The 12,509-nt window shown below is 38.2% G+C and overlaps 1 protein-coding gene and 2 long non-coding RNA genes across 6 annotated transcripts in view; 2 read left to right on the top strand and 1 right to left on the bottom strand.

The window, feature by feature from the left end:
• Window positions 1-12,509, bottom strand: part of LOC311287571 (uncharacterized protein) — a 37,221-nt gene that overhangs the window by 12,792 nt on the left and 11,920 nt on the right. For 2 of the 4 annotated variants that reach the window (XM_084404473.1, XM_084404472.1), the window contains one exon: window positions 11,873-12,403. The exons of 1 other annotated variant lie outside the window; for it this stretch is intronic. In XM_084404473.1, the coding sequence (XP_084260599.1) occupies window positions 12,354-12,403 (50 nt within the window). In that variant the 3' untranslated portion in view covers window positions 11,873-12,353. Of the gene's footprint in view, window positions 1-1,335; window positions 1,512-11,872; window positions 12,404-12,509 lie in introns of those variants that run through there. One more of the 4 variants, XM_084404474.1, reaches the window with a different exon arrangement.
• The window catches only part of LOC311287664, a 64,360-nt gene continuing 57,330 nt past the window's right edge, over window positions 5,480-12,509 (top strand). The window contains exon 1 of the long non-coding RNA XR_014626770.1: window positions 5,480-6,353. This is a non-coding gene — a long non-coding RNA (uncharacterized lncRNA). The remainder of the gene's footprint in view (window positions 6,354-12,509) is intronic.
• On the top strand, window positions 7,290-12,081 carry LOC311287669. Its single transcript, XR_014626771.1, has 2 exons — window positions 7,290-7,443; window positions 7,916-12,081. It is a non-coding gene; the product is annotated as an uncharacterized lncRNA (long non-coding RNA).

Below are 12,509 nucleotides of genomic sequence, written 5' to 3'. Positions count from 1 at the left end.
AGAGAGAAAGAGAGAGAAAGATAGAGAGAGAGCAGAGATTAGTTACAAACTTCTTTTAGTTTTTTAGTTCTTTTAGTTCTTTTAGTCACTTTTTTTTCCACCTTAGAAACATTGCTAAGCTACGTAATATGCTATCTGTTTCTGATGCAGAAAAGTTAGTTCATGCATTCATGACCTCGAGACTAGATTACTGTAATGCTTTATTAGCTGATTGTCCTGCATCCTCAATAAACAAGCTACAGTTAGTCCAAAATGCAGCTGCTAGAGTTCTTACTAGATCAAGAAAATATGATCATATAACACCAATTCTATCATCTCTACACTGGTTACCTATAAAGTTCCGGATCAATTACAAAGTATTACTACTGACCTATAAAGCCCTAAACGGCTTAGCTCCAGTGTATTTAACGGATCTTCTATCGCCCTACAATCCATCGCGCTCTTTAAGATCACTAAATTCAAGGCTTCTGTTCATTCCTAGGATATCTAAGTCCACTAAAGGAGGGAGGGCGTTTTCACATTTAGCTCCTAAACTCTGGAATGGCCTTCCTGATATTGTTCGAGGCTCAGACTCGCTGTCACAGTTTAAAACTAGATTAAAGACGCATCTTTTTAGCCAAGCATTCACATAATACTTACCTTTTATACTACAGTTGAATCAGATTGAATGCATTAATATTATGAACAGCAGCTACGCTAATTATTTCCCATCTGCTTTTCTGTTGTTATCTCGGGACGCTAGTCCCGAGGTAAATACAGATCGTCAGCTCCAGTTTGTATCCAGCCTCTCATGGAAACTACAGATGCCCCAACACCCGTGAAGAGACGACTCGAAGCCCGTGAAGAGACGACTCGACGCCTGTGAAGAGACGACTCGACGCTGGCGATATGTTTATGCCCTAAATCAATACATGATTAACTAACTGTATTTCTCTATGTACATTTCTGAAATGCACTTTCTGTAAAGCTGCTTTGAAACAATATGTATTGGGAAAAGCGCTATACAAATAAATTTGAAATGAATTGAATTTGAATTTTATCCTTTCCCTGACCATGTGACTAAAACCCAAATGTGAGACGTTCAAACTGACCAATCAGATAATTACAACTTCCCCCACGGTACTAAATGTGTGACAATTCATCGACCCCTGAAGTACACACATCTTGGCCTACAGTGATCACTATCAGCCCCTCTGTGCCTTTAGGAACTACAGATGGACATTGTGGTAGAAAGAGGGGGTGAAAAACAGTAAAGCAAACGTCTTTGTTCATTTCAAATATCTTGGATTATTTTCAATCCTACAATGTCTTTAGAGAAAATACAGATTTCTTTACCTGTGAGAAGTGAAGAGAGAATGATCAGTCCCAGCACACACAGATCACACTTATCAGCCATTTTGTGTTTCTGTCAGTCTTTCTCTTCATTATAGTTACAGCTCTTCCTTTAAACATCATCAGCTCCTCCTGTGGTTGGTAACTTGCTCTCATCTGATCAAATGAGTGACCACACTGTCTCAACACACATCTGCTCTGAACAGTTTATTGGCTACTTTTGCACACGAGAGAATTACTGTTAGTCTCACTTCTTTATTTTAGCAGTTTCCCACATGCCGTTAAAATCTAGAAATAAAATCATTACATTATTAGTGAAAAAATTGTTTTGTTACTGAAAAGGTTTCCACTATTCATGACTAACTTGTAGAAAATTAATTCTAAACCAGTTTTTAAGGTATTTTGAAATGATTAACGTCAGCTCCAGTTTGGTGAAACAGAAAGTATTTGCACACACTTCATGAGCGTCTGTAAAGCAGATATTAAATGTCTTCAGGAAGAGTTTCTACACATGGATTATAATGTTCTGCTTTACTCTCTCCAGCCCTGAGAAAATAGATCCGGTTATTGATTCTGTATTTATTGTTGCCCCTAAGTAGTGATGGTGAAATGAAGCTTTGTGAAGCACTGGGGCTTTCCCCCTCGACTGTATTGTAAAATGGTTCATTACTGGAAGCTTTTCAACACGTTGCACACTAACGACATCTTGTGGTCAAAAGGTGGAAAGTTGTTTCATTTAATAAATCTCTTTGTGCTCTGTAAACCACAAAGCAATACAATTAATCCTCATAATTCATGTGTTAGTGTTGATGTAGTTCTTACACAATGTATGAACAAACAACTGTATGAATGAATTTATGAAAATAAATAAAAATAAATGGGACTAATTAACTTGTACAGAAACAGTTCTTATGAATCTGCTTTGATCAACAAATGCAGCCTTATTCACATAAACTTTAGCCTCAGTCCTAATCCTACGAGTTCATAGGCAAGGCTCATGTAGGCATATATAATCAAAATAAAATAAAATTATTGTGGAATGGTGAAGTGCTTGTGAACTGGGGAGCTGACATTTTATTTTGTGGGTAATTTAATAAATTAAAGTTTTTTTTATTAAGGAACAGGACTTGTTCAACAGTGTGAGGGCTGAGTCTATTTCTTTTTTTATTTACTACTACTGAAGGGCATGACACTCAAAACCTGCTCAAGGGGTTCACGCTATTTCTGAATCTGAACACGAAGCAGTCATGTGACTGTGTGTGGAAACGAAGCTTTGGACGTCACAGATCACGTGGTTATGGCAAAACGAATCAAGCTCCGATACACTAGGCTTGTTCGACTTCATCAGAGAATGTCTAATATGGCGAGAAGTTTCACTCTCAGTACACTTCCGGCTTCTGAACTGGTTGCAGTTCCACTCTGATTCCATATGAGGGCGCTCACAGGACGAGTGCAGAATGAATGGAGGTCTATGGCGCTATACCAATAAAAATCCACTTTTCTCAGGATATAAATTTTTGTCTAGTAATTTGAATGTTGTATTCGAAAGGAGATGCAAATAAATTACACATTGCTGGGTGTTAGATTTTTTTGAGTCACTTATTTGCTTTAAAAAGTCTTTTAAAGTGTCAATGACGTCATACACATGTACGACCAGAGATACTGCTTACGGCAATCCTTCACTCACTCTGGTGCGTTCGCGCTCTGCACTTTCTTTTCACTCGAGGCATCGACAACACAGCTGACACAGGTAAACACACGTGCTAGAAGAGTTTTTGTTTTGTTTGTTTCTGGTCCCGCTGCGGATGCCACGATGCCATCAAGCGGTATCTCTGGTCGTAATCAGTCCTTCACTGACCAATCAGCGTTCATTAGCAGAATGCTAGCGTGTTATGGGCAACAACAACTCAACCTGTAAGAAATCAAAAGGACATAAGTACTCGTTCATTCAACTTTCGACCTAAAACCCATGTTGTACTTGCAAAATCTACAATCAGATCTGAGATTTCTCAATGGCAATCGGGTGAAAGAGACAAATTTAGCTGTCTAGCCCCATTGACTCCCATTCATTTTGCACTCATGGCGATCACCCCCAGTGGAACTCTGGTGGTACTACAACCAAAATTCGGTACAATAGAGCTTAATAGGGAGTGGGCAGGCTCTGTAGGGGAGAACGTAGACTCCACTTCATTGAAAGTAACTTATGTTGATCTTTATTCTTGTTCTAACAGACGCTGTATGAAGCAGTACAAAGTATTGAATGAAAATGTATCTGAAACATCTGTGCATTATTAGGCAAATATTGCATTTATTTCACTTCAGCTGTGGTAAAGTATGCAAACACCACGTGAACGGTCACTACGGGAACCAGAAAGTGTCCGACTTCACGTCTCCGTTTGCAGCTCCTCCCCGCCTGCACGCAGCTACTCTCGCCGATCGGTTACATCCAGCCGCAGCCGATGTCGAACACACCTACTGCTTCAATGTGAGATGTTTTTTTTTTTTTGATACAAGCTTCGAAGCCTCAGTGCCGAACGTCACATCACTACCCCTAAGTGAAGTTCAGATAGTACTATCTTTTAAGGGATCCCTGTTTGTTTTGTTCGTAGGCTGTTTCCCCCACGCTTGTGTGTGTGTGCTGTATATTGAGTGAGAGGTAGGTCAGAATGATTTGCATTTAGTTTGAAATTTGTGACTTGCTTTTAACAATTTTTAGGGATTTGTTTTCGGCTGGTTAGATCTCCCTGATGGTCGTGGGGCTGGTGGACGTATGTTAGTGACCATTGAAAATGGCACTGTGGTGCTGTTCAACCTGGTAGGGTTGTATGTGTTTTTGGAGTGATGTAGCTGGGGGAGTGGCAATATTTATTTGTGCAGTTTATTATGTTTATGTGATGTTATATTTATCTGATGTAACATTTGTTTATTTTTTTTTTATTTCCAGTTTACTTGACACCGCTGTCTTTCACTTTTCACTTTTTGGGATATGTAACCTTTTTCTTTCTTTTGGTTTTGTTGGTTAAGATCTGTTTATTAATTTCATATTTAATATTGTGACGCGTCTAGTAAGGCTGGGTATTGCTGCTGTTATCAGTCTACATAGGGGCTGCTTAAACTATAATGGTCAGTTTCCTGAGCATTCTTTTATTCTGAGAACCAACTCATTTGTTTTATTCTTGTTTTGTTGTTTTAGCGGATCGCTGAGGGGTGCTGGTTGGAAGGCGGGTGTGGTCTCTTTGGTGGATACCCTCCGTTGGTGCTGCATGTACACTGTGGTGTGCACATCTTTTATCTGTGTGTGTGTGTGTGCGTGTGGTGTGTGTTTGTCTCCTCTTTTTTTTGGGCACGTTTTCTGGTGAATTTTACAGGGGAAATAGAGTGGGCTCACACCAGTGGCCGGTCAGTCCTCCTTGAGTGCCCGCTAGATTTTTGGGGGTTTGTTTTGTTTCTTGTAGTTGGTGTTCTCTCTTTTAAGATTACAGCTCAATGTGTGATTACCCAGATGAAGAATTAAGGCTTATAATTGGGTGTCATTTTCTGTATCTGTTAATAAATTGTGACTTTTGTTATATCTGAGAAATGCAATTACGTGGAAGTGTCGCTTCCAGATAAAAGGGGTTCGAAACTCGCGCCTCCTTGTGAGTGTTGCAGGAGTAGTAGAAGCAGTTGTAGCATCAGAGAGTCAGAGTTAGAGAGTTGTGTTAATTTAAAAATTTAGTTAAACATTTTTTGCTAACTTTAAGCATCATTAGTAGTGATATCTCCAGTATGATATATACAAATAATAATGCAAATATCCTCTTATTTTAATGATAATAAACTGTTAATAGTTTCACATTACAGCATGTTTTAATATTTTCCCATGTCTAATCAAACCCAAACAGACATATATGACTGATGTTTTAAACCTCATGTTAGTAAGTTACAATGTAATCTCTTGTATTATTTTACCATGGCTTGGAAGATAATTTTTTTTTACCTCAACATAGCATAGCCTAACCCCATCGCTGCTAGCTTACCTCTTCTCTGCTCTGCGTCAATAACAAGTACTGTTCTCAGAATAGGTTAAAGCGCTGATAAAGCTGTGAAGCAGATTTGAGGAAGTGAAATGAGCTTTGGGTCATGACCGAAAGGACAAGATCCCGGATACAGGCGGCCGAAATGAGCTTTCTCCGCAGGGTGGCTGGGCGATCCCTTAGAGATAGGGTGAGAAGCTCGGTCACTCTGGAGGAGCTCAGAGTAGAGCCGCTGCTCCTCCACATCGAGAGGGGTCAGCTGAGGTGGCTCGGGCATCTGTTCCTTCCCGGGGGAAGTGTTCCGGGCGCGTCCCACCGGGAGGAGACCCCGGGGAAGACCTAGGACACGCTGGAGGGACTATGTCTCCCGGCTGGCCTGGGAACGCCTCGGTGTCCCCCCGGAAGAGCTGGAGGAAGTGTCTAGGGAGAGGGAAGTCTGGGCATCTTTGCTTAGACTGCTGCCCCCGCGACCCGGCCCCGGATAAGCGGAAGATGTCAGGCAGTTTTGTCAGAATGACATTTCCTATGCAATGACTATTTCTGGGGCAACGCAACAGAACAGGAAATCCCCTGACCTCGGCGAACTGTCAGAGGCGGAACTGCTAGAGCTTGTGAAGCGAGTTAGCATCAGAGACTGTTAAAGAAAGTCTGCTTAGGAGCTATGCTGCAAAATATGTATGCGAGTAACGATCTTATTGCAGGACCTGAATTCGGCTGAATTCAAGACTATATAAGAAGAAGACAAAGGAAGATTTATTGCTCTTCCTTGCAAACAACAATCTAGTACGCCAGCCTTTACTAGATGCAAGAAGCATGCCAGCTTTAGCTATTTTTTCCATCTGTTAGTTAGTACTCATTTATGTTCTGTAACAAGTATTCTTTTCATTTGATTATTTTAATAAAGATTGTTAAAACTTTTACTATAATCATCTGGACTGGACCTTGGATCATTTGAGTACTTTCTTCTGCCTGGACTAGGAAGTCCTTTGTGAAGGCACAAGAGGGGTAAGCATTCTTTTTAATAAAAGAATAATTACCATGTATTTTGATTTGATCATATAGCCTAGCCAAAGAGGCAGCATGTAACAGGGTAATGTTATATTTAGGGCTGGGAAAAAATTAATCGCGATTAATCGCATCCAAAATAAAAGTTTGTGTTTGCATATTATATGTGTGTGTACTGTGTATAATTATTTTGTATATATAAATACACACATATGCATGTATATATTTAAGATGTTTATTTATTTATATATAAATTATTTATATTTATATATAATATAAATTATGTATAAATTTATATACAGTATATACATGCAAATATTTCTAAAATAAATACATGCATATGTGTGTATTTATATATACAAAATAATTATACACAGTACACAGGCTGCAAAAGAGAGTCAATTCCACATTGAGGAAGTGTCTAGAGACTGTGAAACATGGTGTCGAAATGTTCAGCGTTTCCTTGTAGCTCAGAGGGTGGTAATGGACTCTCTTGTCTAGTGTTTAGTGCTGTTATCATTCAGAAGCTCCTGGGTGAGTCTTTTTTTCCCCTTTCTTTTAAGTAAATAAGTAATAAGAAATAAGTAATATTTTTTTTCCTCAAATAGCTTTGTAGTTACTTCTAAACATACGGGTTTTAAAATAGAGGAGGCACACACAATTTTACCAGTCGGATGTTTTAACTACTTTAAAATGGCTTTTTTTGTCACTTATATACTCATAAGTTAAGTTAAAGCTAGTCCTATCACTTGAAGCAGAAAATCCATCCTTCTGTCCTTTTAAATGTCCGTGTTAAAAGAGCACTTTCAGTCGTTTAGTGAAGCTGATTGCTGTAGCTTATATCTGACTTAGGCATGGGGTCAGAGATCAGGAACGATCCCAGCTTTTTCCCTCTCAACTTCCAGCACTGTACCTTTAAGAGTTGAGTAAGCAACATCCAACCAAATCATGGAAACCTAAGGCCTTCTTCTCAGTCACCAGAACAGAGATCGAAATTCCTATAACTGGGATGAAATCCCGACTCCAGAAGCTCATACCATCTTAAAGCTGTAGATGACCAGATCGTTTCAACATCATTGGTGTGCATAAGGTACGAGGTCAGTGTAATGGTCATCATAATGAACCCTTCGCTCGACGTTTGGACTTAGTTGGTAACGTCTGACTAGTTTATTGTCTGTGTGAATCGAAACATTCAGATTTTCACATCAGAACTATGAGGGTAAATTTCAGCTTACAAATATTAATATTTTGTTCTCAAATTCAAATCTACAAGCTCTCGAATTTTGCCACTCTTTTACCTTCATACAAGTATTCATTTAAAACGTGAATTCTAACTTTGAAACTTTCCAACAAGAGCAAGTTTAGTTACGTCTGTTTTTACAGGAATGGAAGAGACAAAAACTTTTATTTTAACTCATGATTTTTCATGCTTTTTATTGTCACATGTGAAAAAAAGAAAGAAATAACTGACATTTAATTGCGTGACATATACACACTGCAAAGTCAAATTTTAGGATATTTTATGACAATATAATGTGAGCAGACACTGATGTAATTCTCAGACGGACGTCTCTCTGTAGAAGAAACAGCTGATATACAAGCTGAAGCAAGAGGATCATTTCAGCATGAGCTTCTGCATGAAGATGAAGGTTTTCAGACAGAAATCCAGCAGATAAACAGACTCCAGTCATGGAAGAGGCTTGAGAGACACTAGATTGAGTCTGGCCTGTATGAAAACACATCAGGGCTTCAGTCTCTAACTTTACTGTAGCTGTGATGATATAGATGAGATTCTGTGCTCTGACCAGATGATGATTCACAATAAATCTCATTCATATTCACAGATCTGTTCAAGAGAAGGTTGCTATTCTACGGAGAAAGCAGCAACTACGAGAGCAACCGGAGTTCAGCAGAGTGTATACGTTCTGCGAAGTCTCATACTGAAAGACTGATCGAAACAAACTTTAAGACGCTTCTCAAGGAAATCCCAGGGGGATCAGAGTTCTATGTCGCTGGAAATGGACGATTACAGAGGAAAGAACAGCCGCGAGTAGACGGACATGGCAAAACGCCACACGGATACCCCGTGAAATGCTGCTCATTCCTCTTCAGACTCTTTAACTCTGGCACATTGGAACATTAACGGTTGGACTGACCTGAATAGAGGTTTGCGATCTACAATTCTAACAGCACTTGCACCTGATTTGAATGCTCTAAATGAAACGCATTTAATGGGAGATTTAGTAATACATTTAGAGGGTTATGTATGGTTTGGGCAGAATAGGATGACACATTAAAGCACCAAGAGGCTCGGGTGGAGTAGGTACAGTATATTTGTTAAATCATGTCTTTTTAGAGAATATGAAATAGAAATAGTTGACAAAACAGTTGATGGGATTATAGGGATCTGTTTTACGCACAGATATTCAGATTATGGTTATTTACCCCCCGAGACATCTTTTTGGGGTAGGGATGCATCCACTTTTTTTGCTCATTTATCAAGTCAGATGTATTCATTTTCAAATTTGGATGCAATTTATGTTGTTGGTGACTTCAATAGTCGAATTGGTGACAAGTTGGACTATGTGAAAGAGGTGGACAATATCCCTATGCGTATTGCAATTGATGACTATGTGAATCGTCATGGCGAGGCCTTTTTGGAATTTCTAGTAGACGCTAAAATGTGTGTTTTAAATGGCCGGGTAAGCCCCCTTAGTGACAACTTTACTTCTATTTCAACCAAAGGGAAGGCGGTTGTAGACTATATAGTTATACCCTTTGATTGTCTTGAAACCTGTCTTGATTTTAAAGTTATATCTCCATCCCAACTTATCTCAGACTGTCAATGTTATGACTTGATCAGTGACAGGTGTCATGTTCCAGACCATTCATTATTATTACTTGAATTAAGTGTATGGCAACAAACTGGTTTTAATATAGAGGAGATCAATCAGGAGGCTTATAAAAGGTCTACCTGCAAGTTAGGTAGGCATGATCTAAAGCGACCCTCAGAGAAATTAATTAAAGGTATAATGGAACTAGTTGACAAATTGCAAGTAGCACAAAACAAACAAGATGTCATAGATAATTGGTATAGTAGGGTATGTAATTTGTTGTATGATGAATTAGGAGGAGTAGAAATAAGACCAAAGTCATCTCACAAAATTCACAGGTTAAATAAACCTTTCTGGAATGAAGAGCTTAAAAATTTGTGGAAGTTAATGCGTAAAGCAGAGCATATTTATCTGAAATGTAAAGGTGGAAAAGAACTAAAACAACAATGCAGAGCTCAATTTAAATTGAGACAAAATCAGTTTGACAAAAGGTTAAGATATTTTAAAAGACAGTATAATAAGGGTTGTATTTTACAACTAGAGGATATGCATGCTTCCAACCCGCAACGATTTGGGGATCAGATTAGAAAACTCGGGCCCAAAAGATATAATAAAATACCATTTGAAATATATGACAATAAGGGTCAAATAGCTTCAGATGTCTCACAGGTATTGCAGGAATGGGAAAAGTGTTTTTCAGATTTGTTTTCAGGTAACCAAGAAATGGATTGCTTTGATTCAGTTTTTCTAAATGAAATTTGTCTTTTTAATTGTAAGTTAGAAAGAGAAGCATCTCACTCCTCTGATCATGAAAATGTGCTAAACATAGATATTAATGAGGAGGAGGTGCAAAAAGCTATTGATGCCCTGAAAGTGGGAAAGGCTTCTGGTATTGATATGTTGACAAATGAAATATTGAAATGTCCGTTATTTAAAGATCTCCTTTCTATTTTATTCAAATTTTGTTTTGAAAATGGGCTCATTCCCTCTATGTGGTACAAGTCGATTATTAGTCCAATTCCGAAATCTATAAAAAATTATCCCAGAGTACCAGCTAATTACCGGGGAATTAGCTTATTGAGTACAACATACAAATTATATACATCTATTCTTAATAACAGGCTCATGGCCTACCTGGAAGAAAATGATCGTTTAGTAGAGGAGCAGAACGGTTTCAGAAAGGCAAGAGCTTGTGTGGATCATGTATTTTCTATCACTACTGTAGTTAGAAATAGATTAATGCAAGACAAACCATCATTTGTTTGTTATATTGATTTTCAAAAAGCTTTTGACTCTCTAAACAGAGATTTATTATTTTATTGTCTTTCGGGAGAAGGGCTAGAGGGAAGGTTTTATTGGGCCTTACAATCATTGTATAAAGATCCTCAAGCTTGTGTTAAAGTCAATGAGTACTATTCAGAGTGGTTCCCTACACCACAAGGGGTTAAACAGGGGGACTGTCTCTCCCCTACCCTGTTTGCCATATTTATTAATAATTTGGCACAGGAAATAAAAGATCTTGGATTGGGTATAAATTATGATGGGGATAACACACTAGATATATTACTTTATGCAGATGACATAATCTTGGTGGCGGAAAATGAAGAACATCTTCAGAAGATGTTAAAGTGTGCCGAAAAATCCATAGTAAAACACAGATTATGCATTTTAGAAAATCTGGGCATAGAAGAAGTAAGTTTCAGTTTTATTTTTGGGGTCACAAGTTGGATTATGTTGAACATTATAAATATCTGGGCTTTATTTTGGATGAGTATTTGAATTACAAGCATGGTATATGTATATTGGCCGAATCTGCTAGTAGAGCGCTTGAGGGTGTAATAGCAAAAACGAAACAGTTGGGAAACCTGGGATATGCTACCTATTCCAAATTATTCCAGGCCTGTGTTTGCCCTGTCATGGACTATATGGCAGGAATATGGGGCTCAAAAATAAATGTGAGAGGAGAGATGGTACAAAATAGAGCAATACGTTATTTCCTAGGAGTCCACAAATTTACTTAGCAATAACGGGTGACATGGGTTGGGAACCAAGTGAAGTAAGGTGGAAAGGTTGTATGATGGCTTTATGGAATAGACTGGTGAAAATGCCTGAGAACCGAGTTGCTAAGAAAATATTCAACTGGGATGTGTCTGTAAAGGGTGCATGGGCATGTGAAGTACAAGACATATTTACACAAATTGGAGCTCCTGACCTTTTTCAAAATACAAACACAGTACATATACTTGCTGCAAAGTAAGTTTTATTAGATACACATAAAAGTAAATGGTCACAAGATATATTTCTTAAACCAAAATTAAGAACATAAAGAGTTGTTTTGGAAATGAAAAATATGTATGTGCTCCCCTATCAAAAAAACAGAGATCATTGTGCGCTCAGCTCCGCTCTGGAGTTTTGCCCCTGCACCTGGAGACAGGACGTTACAGGGGAGTGCCAGAGGTTATCAAGAATTATTGTAATATTGATATAGAGAATGAGTTTCATTTTGTGTTTTACTGCCCTTTATACCATGAGATGCGGCTGAAGCTGTTTAAAAAGTGTAAAACTACAGATTTGATGTGGTTGAATGATGCGGATAGACTAAAGTGGTTTTTTGGTTATAAGGTATTCGCCCTTGCTGATTATCTAGAAAAAGCCTGGGCAAAGAGAACAAAAAGTACATTTAGGTGAAACACTAAATCTGTAATTCTTTATTTTATTTTTTTACTTTTATGTACTTCTTTATTTATTAATGCATGTGTTAGTATAACACTGTGAAGTATGTTACCATCTACAGGAAGTGAATGTTATAATTTGAAGTGGTTTGTGGTGTCTTATAATCCCGAAAGGGATGGGTCCTATTTGGACATGACACAATAATAAAATTCATTCATTCATTCATTCATTCACAGGACATTCAACAAATATCTGCTCGTTCACACACACACACACACACATATATAATTCCTCCAAACCCCAGAGAGATTAAATCTTCCCGTCTGCTCCTGATATGATGAGCTCATGATCTGTATCATTAATGTTTATTTGTGAAGGTCTTGTTTTTGTTCACAGAGGCGTAAAGTTCATCCTGCGGTTGATCTTCTCTTCCTCTGATGGCAGCATAAGTCACTGTATCATCATGATCCTGAAGACAGTAATCAAATCTAAATCACTGCATTACTGAACTCACCGCAGAGTCGCCAGTCCCTCTTTTATTATCTGAAAACAAGTGCCTCATGAAATATGAGTATTTATGGAAAAACACACATGTGCAAAAGACAGATGTTAAGCATTAAGATTTTTCAACAATCAGATTTTGTTGAAG

Source organism: Rutilus rutilus (genome assembly GCF_951802725.1).
Source record: "Rutilus rutilus genome assembly, chromosome: 1".
NCBI lineage: Eukaryota > Metazoa > Chordata > Actinopteri > Cypriniformes > Leuciscidae > Rutilus > Rutilus rutilus.
The sequence above is the reverse complement of the archived record's forward strand: the minus strand, read 5'-3'. Positions and strand labels throughout refer to the sequence as shown.